The 15,270-nt window shown below is 47.2% G+C and overlaps 1 protein-coding gene across 1 annotated transcript in view; it reads left to right on the top strand.

The window, feature by feature from the left end:
* The window catches only part of LOC119384040 (succinate dehydrogenase [ubiquinone] flavoprotein subunit, mitochondrial-like), a 58,796-nt gene that overhangs the window by 18,781 nt on the left and 24,745 nt on the right, over nucleotides 1-15,270 (top strand). Inside the window, 4 exon segments of the mRNA XM_037652331.2 lie at nucleotides 2,738-2,886; nucleotides 7,590-7,626; nucleotides 7,628-7,748; nucleotides 13,573-13,708. Of these exon segments, the coding sequence (XP_037508259.1) occupies nucleotides 2,738-2,886; nucleotides 7,590-7,626; nucleotides 7,628-7,748; nucleotides 13,573-13,708 (443 nt within the window).

Below are 15,270 nucleotides of genomic sequence, written 5' to 3' on the forward strand. Positions count from 1 at the left end.
ACTACTGAACGAAAATTGGCCCTGTTTTATTGAAACACTCTGCTAGCGCACGGAGTTGATTGTTCCTGGCTTGTTAAGTGCAGCACGTTGCCCACACAGCTCACGCCATTACTGCTGAGCTGCTTTCTGTAGCGTACACGTGTGTTTACTGTGGGAGTGTTCTTCATATGCACTCCACTCCAGGCTATGGGCAGGTGCAGTGAGTTGCTTGCTGGTGGCAACGATGGGCTTCTTGCAATCGACGCGCACTCCACATCTCCACAGTGTTCTGGTGGCACTGTTCAATGAGCTGGCAGTGGATGGAAGCCCGTTAGGGTTGTCGCCTAATAAAAGCGCGCAATACACTTACTACAGCACCATGCATGCTGTACTGTATGCATACGTTTTGTGCGTCAGTGTTAGTGCAGCGAGGTATCTTGGTGTCCGCTGCTCTCGACTTGGCAACAGCGAGCTGCTTTTATTTCTACAAAGTGACGCGCACTTGAATGCAGTGCCGCGCAGCGAGGCGGCAGCGAACGGCAGGTACTCTGTTATGTTGCCACATTAGTGTGCATTACCCTTAGAATATTGCTACGCCACATACGTGGCCATGCAGATAGCTGAAGATGGTTATTGTGATAGGGTTGTCGGCGATAGGTCATACTGGTGCATTTGTCAGTGGCCATGATGCTATGATGTTGCCCTTGTTCCTTGCTCATTCTTATCCCTAACGGCATCACCACAATCGCACTTGAATCAGAATCCGCCTTTTTCATGGCGCCCCCACGCATGCACTCTCCCCTAGCGGAAAAGTCGCGAAACATCTCATCATCTCGGAGGCTTTGCTTCTGGGGATACCGGTTGTCCTGACCCCTACTAAACCCCTACCAAAACGGCAGAGGGCAGCACAGGAAAATGAAAGAGGCGGATTGTTCATCGACTAGCCTCTGTGCTTCCTCAAAAGACCTTTTGTGGCACTTTGTAGCGTCAGCCAGTTAAGCGGTGCAGTTAACTTTTATGATAGAAAAAGTGCAGGGTATGCACTGACCGGTTAGTATAGGAAGAGCCACTACAGCTTAAGTGGTCAGCGAATACATTAGACTTTATGAGACTCAGTCAGGAATTCACTGCAAGCATGCTTAAACCATTAAGATGTTTATATTGAGTATGTATTGACAAGGCTTTACTGTACTGCTAAATTGAAATTGACAGGGCATGAGAAAATATTCTTTGTCGGGAAATTTCGTTTAGTGAAATTTCACATAGAGTAATACCTCATTAACTTTAACTCCCACATCTTGAAAAATTGGTTGAGTCGAAGTTATTCATAGCACTCAACCATTTCCCACTGTGTCGTGTACTTATTGCCATCTATCTTGAAGTATTTTCAGGCCAAATTGTGGATATCTTGAAATCATGACTGAGTAAAGCAAAAACTCGACCAGAGCATTCCACAAGTTTCATGTAAGGTTGACAGCATCCCCAAATGTGAAGTCTGAATCTTGTGGCGCAAGAACTTTGTCAAGCAACCCTGTGGCGCGTCATGTGGCGTAGTACATGTGCATAGAGGCAGGCCCTGCCAAAGAGCATGCTTGGTGCACTTTGCTCTGTGCAATGTGCATGATTTACCACCAGAGGTGTGGTCTCAGTTTCAACCTTATTCTGAAAAATGCTTACTGCGTGGATTTCCCGACGTTGAAGCAGTGCTCACGGTGCAGCTGCGTAATGCAAGAGCTGTCTCCTTTCAGTCACCACAGGATTGTTGATAGAGAAGGCAGGCACCATGAGAGGTGCCAACATCAGCCAAAACGAGATGCTTCGTTTGCTGTGAAATAAGGTTGCTGTGAAATAAGGTTGAGTACAGGACGGCCTTCTCATACGATATGTGAAGTTCCTTGAGGGCTTCTTCCTGGGTTCAAGTGCTACCTCGAGGCAGAGGAACCTTATGCAGTTTTTCTGCACTAGATGAAGTGGGAGTGCCACAAAACGCAGGTGGTTGATATCTCTGGTATGTCTTTTTTTCTTTTTTGTAACTTCAATGACAATCCAGCTTAGAAGCTGGTGAGTAGTGGTGAAATTTTTTAAAAGAACTCAACTTTTTTCTGTAATTTTCTAAATTATGGTTATCTTAAAAATCCACTTTATTTTGAAATTATTTCAGGCTTTGATTACTTTGAGTTAACGAGGTATATTACTCTACAGACCACACAAGTTTGAAAAATCTGATCATTTTTACTTGCCCTCAGGTCCTGGCAAGCGTATGCATTATTCATTGCCATTGAATTATTTGCAGCAAAATAGATTCTTCTTAGCTTGGACATATTTGGCCACACCTCAAGTTATTTGGATGACCATCAAAGCATGTTGAACTTGGAGCACTGAAGATGTGCGACATAAAAGTTGCCCTAGTAGGCAACCAAAATGAAGTGCCACAGTTCACACTACCATTTATCAGCGAATAGCAGAAACACTTGAAGCGGGCCGAAATACCTCATTCCTTTTATAAGGTTGTTACCTTTAATCTATTTATTGGCATGCTTGCCACTTCCTTTCAGAGCTGAATAATCTGCACGAGGTGTGGCTGGTTAAGTTGTGACTTCATGGTCTGAGCTCGGTTTAAAAGTGTTTCACTGCAATATGGCAGGCACTGCCGGGAAACCACCTTCTTGGGCAACTTACACGCAAAAAAAATGCGTGTTATGTTTGTTATGCTTGCAACTCGATAGTGACTTTCTCTTTGTGTTGTGGCCGTGCGCAGTCGCTGAGCTTCGACTGCAACTTCTTTGTGGAGTACTTTGCCATGGATCTGCTGATGGAGAATGGGGAGTGCCGGGGTGTGATGGCACTCTGCATGGAGGATGGCACTCTCCACAGGTTTCGGGCCAAGAACACCGTCCTTGCCACCGGGTGAGTTGGCACTCGCTCGAGTACATTGAGTACAGTAATGAGGCTGGCTTTTCTGTATTTTTATGGTGTCCTTTCTCTTTCCTCTCCTTTCGTTTCTTCATCGAGTCACAATGTTGTTGCACCTGAAGGGGTCCGCTCCTATGCATGGCTGGTGCAGACGCCTAGCTTCAGTTCTAGCCTCGCACAGTCATACCATGCACGCGTCAACATCCCCTTCCCATAGTGCGAGTCATCGCAACTACCACGGGTTCGGGCGAATAAGGCAACAGGCTAGATCAACAAACAACACTTTATTGCTATACTAGCAATAACACATAAGCATCGCGTAGAGGGATAGTCCACTCTAGCAGAAAACAAACTGTCGATGCTCGGCTCTCAGGTCCTGGGGCTAATCTCGTACGTGGGTCGCTGGCACAAGTGACCGGCGCAAGAGAGCTTGTCTCCATGCCCGGTTGGCTGTTTTATTCCCCTCCTGTCTTCCTCCCCCGGGTTGATTCACTTGTGGGGGAAGGGTACCTTCTTCCACGAGCGCGGAAATGAGGCGTAGCGCGAGCTGGCTGCAGGGTGGAACAGATTCTCCTAAAAGGGGCTACGGTGTCCCTTTTTAAGTGACCGGTTTGTCCTTGCTACCAGACTGCGATCGTGCCTTTGTTGAGGAAAAGAAAATGGGCGCCCGTGCTCTCCCACGTCCTCCTCCCCTTAGGAAGGCCCTCGGACGACAGAGACTGAAACACGAGGTAATATTTTGTTATTCCTCATCGAGGAATGCCAGGACGGATAGGTCCAGGTCCGTGCCCTCCTGCGGTTGGCCCTCTGCCAGGGGTGTCGCCAGTGCCCCCACTGGTGTCGCAGCTGCCTCCGAAGTAGCCACCACCAGCCTCATTGCGGTCTCCACTGCCGTCCGCGCTTGTGTCATGGTTCTTTCCCCAGTCGTCGCCTCTGCCACCACTGCTGTGGTAGATCTGGCCTGCGCCTGTAGCCCCGTTGTCCGGACCACGCCCCGTTGAGCCCCACCTCTCTGGTCGTTAGTGGCCAAGGCTCCTCCGGTCTGCCAGGGCTCGGGGTTTCCCTTTTCGACATGCTGCGCCATGGCCTCGAGGCAGCATAGGCCATTGGAGTGTCCATACAACCCTGGCATGTCCCAGTGGCTGCGACCCCGGGGCAGCTGGCTCTCCCGGCTGGGTTGGCGTTGATCTTCGGGCCTCTCTTGCGTGGAGGCCGGGTGGTGAGGCAATGGGGTAGCGTGGAAGTGGTGTTGTGAGGTATCGGTCGACCTCCAGTCAGGCGTACATGGTGATGTTTGTCGTTGGTGGTGGGGCTGTGACAACGACGACGGAATGGGTGTGGGCTCGCCATCAGGAGGCGGTCTCCTCTCGGAGCAGTCTCAGCGGCGCCTATTTCCCTTTTGGTTATCCATGTGCTCGGTTAAAGCCGACACAGAATAGGTTAACACTCGCAGATCGTGTTGCGCGTGATTCGCTGCACCCCATGTAGAACATATCAAACATGGCCTACCATGTAAAGTTGTCTCCGCTTGTTACGCAAGTAGTACCGAAACTCGGGGCTCTTCACTCAGTTTCGAGCGTTCTCAGCCGCAGCCTGCGGCTTGGAGGGGGACTGATTGTCGTCCCCATGCTCCTCCCGTGACACGTAGCGTTTCAAGTCACATACGGGCACCGGTCCGCCGCTCGGTTTGCCTTTCATGTTTGCGAGCCGATAAACAAGCGAGGAAACCTTCTCTCATACTCGATACGAACCGGACCATTTCGGTGCCAGTGAGGCTGCAATCTGTTTGCTAGCATCGCTAAGAACATGATGGCATCGCAGCACCAGATCGCCCACTTGTACTGTACGTTACGGTGCAAGCGATCGGATTGCGCCTTCTGTTGTGCCCTAGCAGTGCCGAGATTACGGCGTGCTTTACATAAAGCTTCTGCCAGCTTCTCGCATAGCTGCGCTGCGTATTCAGCTCGTGCTGATGACGCCACTGGTACTCCACTGCGATCTGCGAGAACCGTCTCTATCAGGATTCGGCAGTTCTCAGGAAAGAAGGCGCATACCCAGTTGAGCAGTTCAGTCGATCGCAGTGCAAACCCGATCTCTGGAAGGTAGGTATCCCAGTCCTTGTGCCTTTCAGAGAACGCGACAAGCGTGTGCTTGGTGTTGCAATTGACTCGTTCCGTGGGGTTCGACTGAGTGTGCTGGGTGGTTGTTTTCTTGCACTTAATGCCAAGCGTGGCGCACGTGTCAACAAACAACTTTGCAGTGAAATGAGACGCATTGTCTGTTATCGTCTGCTCAGGGAACCTAAAGCTGGTGAAAATCTCCATCAACTTATCACTCGAGCCGTCAGCTTTCTAAGGGGGAAAAGTTCTACCCATTTAGTGAAGTGATCCGTGACCACCTTGTTTCTGCTAAGAACTTGTTTCTGCTAGGAGTTGTGGGGTACGGTCCCATTACGTCACATACCGCGATTTGCCAGGGGGTCTGGCTGTTGATCGGCTGCATGAGGCCAGGCGATCGTCTGCCTCGGGGCTTGACGCTTTAGTACACGTGGCATGAACGGGTGTAACGAATCACATCCCGCTTCATGTCTGGCCAGGTAGCGAGGCGACACAACTTAGCATAAGTCTTAGGGCCGCTCGCATGCCCAGCAATGCACGAGTCATGAAAGTAGCGAAGCAGTGCTCCTCTCAACTTGTATAGTATCACGAACCTTGAATGGGTCACTTGTGTCATCGTCGGATGGGATGTACCTCAGCAGGACGCCATGAAAATCCAGCAGATAAGAATCCAGCGTGCTCACAGCATTACCAGCTGTTGCCGAGCACTTTGCACCGACAGCAATACCAGCTGGCCCCGTGTGCGCAGTGGCCTCGCCACCTGGCTCCTGGAGCCCGTCGAACACCTTTCGACAAAACAGATCTTTCTGCTGAGCTTCTCAGCTCCCTTCTGCTGAAAACTATCCCCGCGCTAACGACAGCCTCTACGTGGTTCATGCTTTTGCCTTGAACTGACGTTTGTTCTGCTGTTCCTGTTAGCGCTACTTCACATGTCTCGCTCTCAATCCGTTTCGGGTCAGTCTCGTGACATGCCTTGTGTCGGACTGGAGCACACGATAGTGCATCGGCCGCGGCATTGTTCTTGCCCTTGCGGTAGCGCACGGTGAAGTCGTAACGCTGCAGCAGCAATGCCCAACGAGCCAGGCGGCCACTTGGTTCGTTCAAGCGCCTCAACCACGTGAGCGCCATGTGGTCCGTCTCAATAACAAACGCCACTCCGTCGATGTAATAGTCAAACTTACGGAGAGCAAAAACTATCGCGAGACACTCTTTCTCTGTTACCGAGTAGTTCCTCTCCGCCAGGCGTCAACGAACGGCTCGTGAACGCAATCGGTCGGAGGGCACCTCCATGCTCCTGAAGCAAAATTGCTCCTAAGCCTAGGTCGCTTGCGTCTGTTTGAATCACAAACTCCCTGTTCAAATTGGGTAGCTGCAGTTCAGCCGTGTTAGCCAGCAACTTAGCGAGGCGACGCAGTGCGGCCTCCTGCTCTTGACCCCAAGCCCAACGCTCACCTTTCCTCAAGAGCTTTGTCAAAGGCGCCTGCACTGCCGCACAGTCTGGAATGAATTGGCGATAGAAGTTCGCCATCCCCAGAAAGCGCCTCAGCTCGCCGATGTCTTTCGGCGACGGATAGCTGACTATCGCTTCAAGCTTACCCTTATTCGGCAAAATGCGACCCTCGTCAAGCGTGAATCCCAACAATGTTATTCGGGTCGCCGCTATCTGAGCTTTGTTCGGGTTCAGAGTGATGCCCGCAGACCTCAGCCTTTCTAGAACGTCTCTTAAGTGGTGCAAATGCTCCTCGAACGTTTTTGAGTGAACCACTATGTCGTCTAGATATGCGAGGGTGTGCTGCCACTTTGCATCTCCAAAAACTTGGTCCATCAGCCTCTGATAAGTAGCGGGAGCCCCCACCAAGCCAAAAGACTTTCTCCTGAATTGAAAAAGTCCCCTGTGGCATGTGAAAGCTGACCTCTCTCTGTCCCGCTCGTCTATTTCGACCTGAAAATATCCACGACTAGCATCAAGCGTCGTAAAGTACTTCGCCCCGCCTACGTTGGATACTAACGATGAAATGGATGAGAAGGGTATGTGTCCTTCTTCGTAACCTCATTCAGCCTACGGTAGCCTACACAAAGGCCATAAGTATCATCCTTCTTTGGAACTAGAACAACTGGGAAACCCCATGGGCTGTTTGAACAATGCCGACGTGTTACCCCTAAACACCCCCGAGTCAACCGTGCCACCATTCCACGCACAGCGAGGCTCGAGTGACTGTGCTGCGGGCGGAGGCGGGCGATCGGCTGTTTTATTCCCCTCCTGTCTCCCTCCCCCGGGTTGATTCACTTGGTGGGGAAGGGTACCCTCTCCCGCGAGCGGAGAAACGAGGAGCAGAGCGAGCTGGCTGCAGGGTGGAATTGGTTCTCCTAAAAGGGGCTACAGTGTCCCTTTCTAAGTGACCGGTTTGTCCCCGCTGTCAGACTGCGATCACGCCTCTGTGAAGGAAAAGAAAATGGGCGCCGGTGCTCTCCCACACACCACAGCAAATACAGACCAACCAGCTGAGCAATTGTCATTGTACAGCTAGCTCGAGTGACCTTTTGCTTTTTCGATCCATTCTCAATCTGTTCTGTGCGCAGGGGCTATGGCCGCACCTTCTTCTCTTGCACATCAGGCGCACACATGCACGGGTGACGGCAACGCCATGGTGACCCGAGCAGGGCTGCCCCTGCAAGACATGGAGTTCATCCAGTTCCACCCAACGGGCATTTATGGGGCTGGATGTCTCATCACCGAGGGTGAGCTGGCCTTTTGAAGTGATGCTCTGCCTGAGGAACAAATTCTGCTGCTTATCTTGTGCTCTATCACCGATTTCTCGAACGTGGGAAAATGCCGTGGGAAACACCTTGGGAAAATGCGCATTCCATAGTTCACGCATTACCTGATCAAGCAAAAGTTACCATGCAACGGTAGAAGGTAACATGTAAAATTTTCTTGCCCGGAATGTGAGGAAATTGGGGATACAGATGCAAGAAATGATGCGTGCCATTATTGGGCATTTGATTCAGTATTTGACCTTAGTACAGTGTAACCTTATTACAACAGACCTTCATAGTGAAGAGGAATTTGGTCTGTTGTAAAGGGAGTACGTAAAATCCAAGTACTGTTACAACAGACGTTTGTGTAAACACTGAATGTGTCTGTTATAACCGGAGACAATTGCATGTCACAAACATGGTCTTATTCTCAACTGGGGGACCAGAAAAAATGCGATATTTGGAAAATCGCATTTTCAGTTTCTGTAGCCTTTTTTCTATTTGATTCCAAAATATCTTCACTGAAAACTATGTAGAAGTGCTATAAAATTTTTTTTGCGTCTGCCGACTTGGCGAAAATTGTGGAAATAGCAATAAAAAAAAACTGCGTTTTTCAAAATTATAGTGCGGCAACGGCGCAACCTGGCGCCACCATTTGGACTCGCCGTAAAGAGCATTTCTCCGTGTACAAGTTCTCCGTTTCAGCTAGCTCCTGTATTCAGTAACAAGCATACAAAAAGCACCTGTTTGAAGTTAAATTCAAGGCCTCCGATTGGCTGCTTCTGCCATCATGCTCGCTTCGGGATCGTCGTCTGCTGCTTGTGTGTCGCGAGGTCATGGCTGTCGAAAATTGCGCTATTATCAGGGCTGGGCAAAGATACTTTGAAATTGTATCACGATACAATACAAGATACTCAGGCAAGAAGTATTTGAGATACAGATACACGAAACCACAATGCCGATTGTATCCGATACGATACATTCCACTTGTATCTTAAGATACTTCGATACATTAGGAAATTTGTTATTATATATCTGTCTATATGGTTATGTAGCACTAAACGCCGATGCACTAAAATGTTTGCTTGAAAGTAGGGATGTGCGAATATTCGAAATTTCGAATATTTTTCTAATAGTGTTTGCTATTCGATTCGATTCGCACTGGAATTTTACTATTCGAACTATTCGAACTTCCCAAAAACAAATACAGTCAACGTCCGATTGAAAGTGACCCCTTCAGATTTTCAATATGCTTCACCTCATTACACTCTCGTATTGCGACAAAGCTGCCTTTCAAGCTCCGTTACGGTCGAACTTAGCCAAGACAACGACCGATTAAATGTGGTCCCTTGATTTTTCAATATGCTTCACCTCATCACACCCCCGTATTGCGGCAAAGCTACCTTTCAAGCTCCGTTACGGTCGAACTTGGCCAAGAGCACAGTCAACGTCTGATTGGAAGTGGTCCCTAGATTTTCAATACGCTGCACCTCATCACACCCCCATATTGCGGCAAAGCTGCTTTTCAATCTCCGCTACGGTCGCAAATGTATTAACTCAAGAAAATGCTGGTTCCAACATGGAGATGAAAGATGTGGCAGAGGTGGGGACTCAATTAATGCTGTTTTGGACCTGAAATTTGGGCAGGAAGTCCGAAAAATCGGATGCCGAAGCTTTTTAGCATTCAAAATTTCAGATGTTCTTATATATCAACGTCTACGAGGCAGATTTGGAACTCTGGACTTGAAGGAGCACACCCTTGTCCGCCACATCAGTTGGGCTTCCACAGAAGTTGAAAGAGGAGGAGAGGCTGAGAAAATGGCATCTTTGCCTATCACGTGTAAAGTGTTGTCGGCAACACTTTGGTTGCAACAAATCACGTAGATAAATATGATTCGGCCTCTACATTGCCTCATTCTTGATAAGACAACTATGAAACACCACCCCGCCAGCGCTTCATCAACCTAGCAAAAAGAAACACTTTCATGTTGCTATCTCATAAAAATATGCTTAGGGATTCTCTGCAACTTTTTCTGCCAAAGTATTCGAAAAATGTTTGAGAAATATTCGAAAATTATTCGAAAATTATTCGATTCGATTCGCACTCAATCTTTATTATTCGAATTCGCTTCGCACCCGAAATTTTGCTATTCGCACAGCTCTACTTGAAAGTTTATTAACTGCAACCATTTTTGTTTCATTTGAATGAAATGTCTGCCGGTATCTCAAAAGTTTTGTATTTCTTGCTGAAGGTATATTACTGTCGTTCCGAAACAAGTTATTGAGGTTCCTTTAGCTGCTTATCATGACAGCTCTTCATACACTTCGCTGATAACGGTTTTTGCTTGCCGCTACTGCAGTTGGGTGGAGTCGATGCTCTGCTTGCCGACCAGATAGCAGGCTGCCATCTAATCAGACGAATTTCAATAAGAAGCCTCCACACAATGGTGCAAATCCTGCCCCTAAACGTATCACGGTTTTCGCAATAACCGATCACCGGACAGGTGTACGTTAGCGAGAAGCTGGTAGCGACATTCTTTGTGACGCGTCGTGTTTACGTAGAGGACATAAAACTTCAATTACTTTTATATTCTACTTATCTGCTGGTGCAAAGCGTTCGTTAGCACCGTACTCAGTAATGCGCAATCTTTTAACAATTTTTTTTATAAGAGAACATCTGCAGCCCAGAAAACGTGTCAGACGTGTTCTATAGTTGCACAAAGTGCGGCAAGACACCGCTGTTATTCACACTATATTGCCACTTAAGCTCCGATTACCTGGTGAGTAGTAATAGTAAAAATATTTAGAGAAGGCTAAACTAGAAAAACAAATATAACGAAGTACAATAGAAAAGCGGTTCTGTATCAAGCACAGCGAATAAATATAGGAACGTGATACAGGCGGCACCCCAAAGAGCTAATAATAATTGTTGCGTTCAATGTCCTACAGAACCACGATATGATAATGATAGAAGCCGTAGTGGAGGGCTCCAGAATTTCGACCACATATTGCTATGAAACTTAAATACAAGCACACAGGCATCGAACTGTGGCTGCCGCGACCTACGGCTTCGCAGTCAAGCACCATAACCACTAGACTACTGCTAGGGTAACCCCTAATAGCTATGATAATTATGCATTTAAGGTAAGACCATAGAAAATTCAGTGCCTATGTAAAATAGCATAAACTGACTCATTGAGATGCTCATTAGAAAAACAGCATTTTGTATAACACTCCCTTTGCTAACATCTTTGAGATGGCTGCTAATAATTTACGTTTTAATAATGAAAACTCAATTTAGTTATTTTACTAACCAATAAGCAGAATTTTTGTTACTGTGCACTCCAAGCATGTGCAGATTATTTTATATTTGTTCTCAACGTTGCCTTGACATAACAGTAAACTTAAGTAGAATACTATAAGTGTGTAAACAGTAGCAGAAATGATGCAGACAGCTAAAAATAAAAATAAAGCAGAGATCTCGAGCTTACCTTGCCAGCACATTAAAGACATACACTCAAACCTCGATGTAACGAACATGGATATAACGAATTATTGGTTATAACGAAGTAAATGAGGAATAGTCTTGTCAGAAATACAGTGCTACGAATAAACGTTTATAACGAATTTTGGATATAATGCTTTAGTTTGACAGCTGCAAGCAGAAGCTCAATCATCAGATTACGATAGCGCGCCGCACTCGTCGCGAACATCGCATACGTGCCTAGACGTGCATGGAATATTGCAGACGTGCAACTGTAGTAGCGTTGACTCGTTGGACCTGCTGTTTGAGGTTCTTCTTATTAGCATTTCGGAGCTTACGACGAAGACCACTGCAGGATAACTCTTTGTACTCATGATCGAGCATGACTTATACTTTGAAACATCGGGCACCGTGGCCACTCACATTGCAACCGAGCTTACTGCTCGAAGTCGTGGCTAGGCATAACTCCGCTCACGGTGCTGATGTAAAAGACAAATCCAAACTTTGTCGGCAAGAACATCGCACTAGCGGAAATGTGAAAGCGAAGAAGCCGCAATGTCCTTCGTCGCAAGCAACGAATCGCATCGCCTGCTGGCTCCTCAGAACCGCAGATGGGCATTTTGGGCATTGGCAGTGGACCCCCCAGCCAACCTCGCCGTGCAGCGACCGCTCGGAGAAGTGGTGGCAGCGGCTAGCAATTTTGCGGTTCAGAGTCCCAAAACGCAAGACCAAGCACGCTGCGCGCCGATTTTTTGTCGCTACAGCTAGGCTTGCTGGTCATTGACAGACTGGAGATCGGTGGCCTTCGTTCTTAAATCGGTACATCAATATCCGCGGCGCGCTGTTCCCGTCCCAAAAGTATGCTAAGCGATGTTTGAAGTCAGAAGTTATTGAATTTGGGATGTCCGTGGTAGAAAAGTCCGCTCTAAGGGAGTTCTGACCACCTTGTTGGCCTCACAGTTTAGTAATTATATTCGAATGTCCGTTATACCAAAATCCGTTGTAAAGAAAGCTCAATCAATGGAACAAATATGGAGGTCGGCATGACGCCGCAAATTGGTAAGTAGTATCCAAATGTTTTTTATAAACAAATCCGTTGTAACGAGGTTATACTGTATTCCTACTCAATGGTTAATAATAAGGGGTGTGCGAATATTCGAAATTTCGAATATTTTTCTAATAGTGTTTGCTATTCAATTCGATTCTCACTGTAATTTTACTATTCGAACTATTCGAACTTCCCAAAAACAAATAGTCAACATCCGATTGAAAGTGATTAATATGCTTCACCTCATTACACTCTCGTATTGCGGCAAAGCTGCCTTTCAAGCTCCGTTAAGGTCGAACTTTGCTAAGACACAGTCAACGTCCGATTGGAAGTGGTCCCTAGATTTTTCAATATGCTTCACCTCGTCACACCCCAGTATTGTGGCAAAGCTGTCTTTCAAGCTTCGTTACGGTCGAACTTTGCCAAGACACAGTCAACGTCAGATTGAAAGTGGTCCGTAGATTTTCAATGTGCTTCACCTCATTCACACCCGGTATTGCGGCAAAGCTGCCTTTCAAGCTCTGCTATGGTCGCAACTCAAGAAAACGCTGGTTCCAACATGGAGATGAAAGATGTGGCAGAGGTGGGAAATTCGAATATTTAATTCTCAATCATAATGCTGTTTTGTACCTGCAATTTGGGCAAGAAGTCTGAAAAATTGGAAGCTGAAGCATTTTAGCATCATAATTTCAGATGTTCTTATATATCAACGTCTACAAGGCAGATTTGGAACTCCGAATTTGAAGGGAGCACACCCTTGTCCGCCACATCATTTGGGCTTCCACAGAAGTTGAAAAAGGAGGAGAGGCTGAGGAAATGGCATCTTTGCCTATCACGTGTAAAGTGGTGTCAGCAACACTTTGGTTGCACCAAATAATGTATATAAGTAGAATTCGGCCTCTACATTGCCACATTCTTGATAACAAAACTATGAAACACCACCCTGCCAATGCTTCATAACCTAGCGAAAAGAAACACTTTCATGTTGCTATCTCATAAGAATATGCTTAGGAATCCTCTCTAACTGCAATTTCTCTTCGAAGTATTCGAAAAGTATTCTAGAAATATTCGAGAAATATTCGAAAAATATACTATTCGATTCGCACTCACACTTCAATATTCGAATTCGCTTCGCACCCAAAATTTTGCTATTCGCACAGCTCTATTAATAATAAGTCTCGATATTTTATTTCAATTGCTGGCTTATTTGAATAAGCTCAGCATAGCGAGGCCAAGTTGTGATTACAGCACTGTTTGTCTCCCTTGGTGTGCAGGATGTCGTGGTGAGGGTGGCTATCTCATCAACAGCGAAGGAGAGCGCTTCATGGAACGGTACGCGCCCATTGCCAAGGACCTGGCATCGCGGGACGTTGTCTCGCGGGCCATGACCATAGAGATCCGAGAGGGCAGGTAGGCAACTTCTTGTGTGTTCGGTGGATTGAAAGACTGGCTGTGGGTGCGCATTTTCAGCATGCTGCATGGGCTGCAGGCATCAGCTACAAAAGTGGATTGACTTGGCAGAAGACAGGAAACACATCCACGCTGCGTCCCCCCACTCCAAGGCAGACATTATTGCATCTTTTGAGCTCAGGGAGAGCTTTCTATTTTTCTGCCGCTTTTGGTCTTGTCTACTTAACTCTGGTTAGCTTGAACTCGAATATCTCAAAGTACAGTGGAACCCCGATTATGTGACTTTACCACGCAAAATTGTCATATAATCCGGGCACCGTATACAGTTGAGCCTTCATTTAAAACAAACGATACCCGCGTGACCGTGGAAATATAAAGTATTTAAATGGTACAAAATCGCACTTACAACGAATGTCTCTGAGCCCTGCTGATCGGTTACAGTGAACAGAGTACGGTGCTCCAGCGAAGTGCCCACACGCGTACGGGCAGTCGCCGCACGTGTGTCGCTGGCCCGCACACGTGCGATTTCGCGATCCGTCTCGTGTGACAGCCGTTTTCACCCTTCCGCATGTGTGCGTGCGAACTGAGCCGGAACAGGACATAAATTTTCTGACACGCGAACAGCCGGTGCCACAATGCGATTCTCTGACCTCCAGGTGTGCAGGCCACTCTCCCCAGGTTTTCTTACGCGTCAGTTGCACATTTCGTGGACCTATCAAGCTACCCGAACTACCCTCCCTCTTTATCGCAACTCCTTCGCCTGTCTCCACCGCTCCACGATGCCAGCCATGCCGGCTCGAATTCAGAAGTTTCTTTTTCTGGCTAGAAACTGGGCCTAGAGCAGTTCCACGCATCCTTGCTTGTCTGTCACACGTGCACGTCTTGCTCGCTGTTGATGTGCGTGCGTGGTCAGGATGGCGGTTGGGAAGCTTGCCGTGCTAGCAGATGGCACAAAGTGAAAAGTGCTGGCCATTGCTACCAAGCGAGCCGTTGCAACCGAGCTCTCTCGAGGCGCTAAAAACTGCGAGAAGGTCAAGAAGGAGTTGGTGCCTTGCCCAAAAAAGGGTACAGACAGCCTGAATAAACCTGCAGCACGACTCTGCACTTTCTCCAAGGAATGTAGATTAAATTATTTTTTAAAAAGACAGTTAAGCATTTAATTGAAGGAGGCATAAGTGAATCTTTATCTTCAACTTTTTCATTCTGAGTAGGCATGCTGTATCTGTGTCACCAGTTTTTCCTAAAATGGTGACACAGATATGTTTATTTGCTGTCACCATTTTTCAGTAACCTAGGGGCATGTTAGTTTTCATTTTGCACCTGCAAATATTTGATCGTCAGATTTGAGTAAAAAAGTGATTTTTTTTTTCCTCGGACAGTTTCACGAGTGTCGTGATATGATGCAGGGTAGGCGTGAAACTGCGTTGTATAACCGAGGTTTTCAATACACTATTTCTATGTGGACCAAACTGATTCGTTGTAAAATGCGTGTCGTCACAAAACCAGTGTACGTATAATCGAGGTTCCACTGTATAAGTTGGTTACAGGTTTTTCCGTCATGG

Source organism: Rhipicephalus sanguineus, chromosome 2, assembly GCF_013339695.2.
Source record: "Rhipicephalus sanguineus isolate Rsan-2018 chromosome 2, BIME_Rsan_1.4, whole genome shotgun sequence".
In the NCBI taxonomy this organism is placed as follows: domain Eukaryota; kingdom Metazoa; phylum Arthropoda; class Arachnida; order Ixodida; family Ixodidae; genus Rhipicephalus; species Rhipicephalus sanguineus.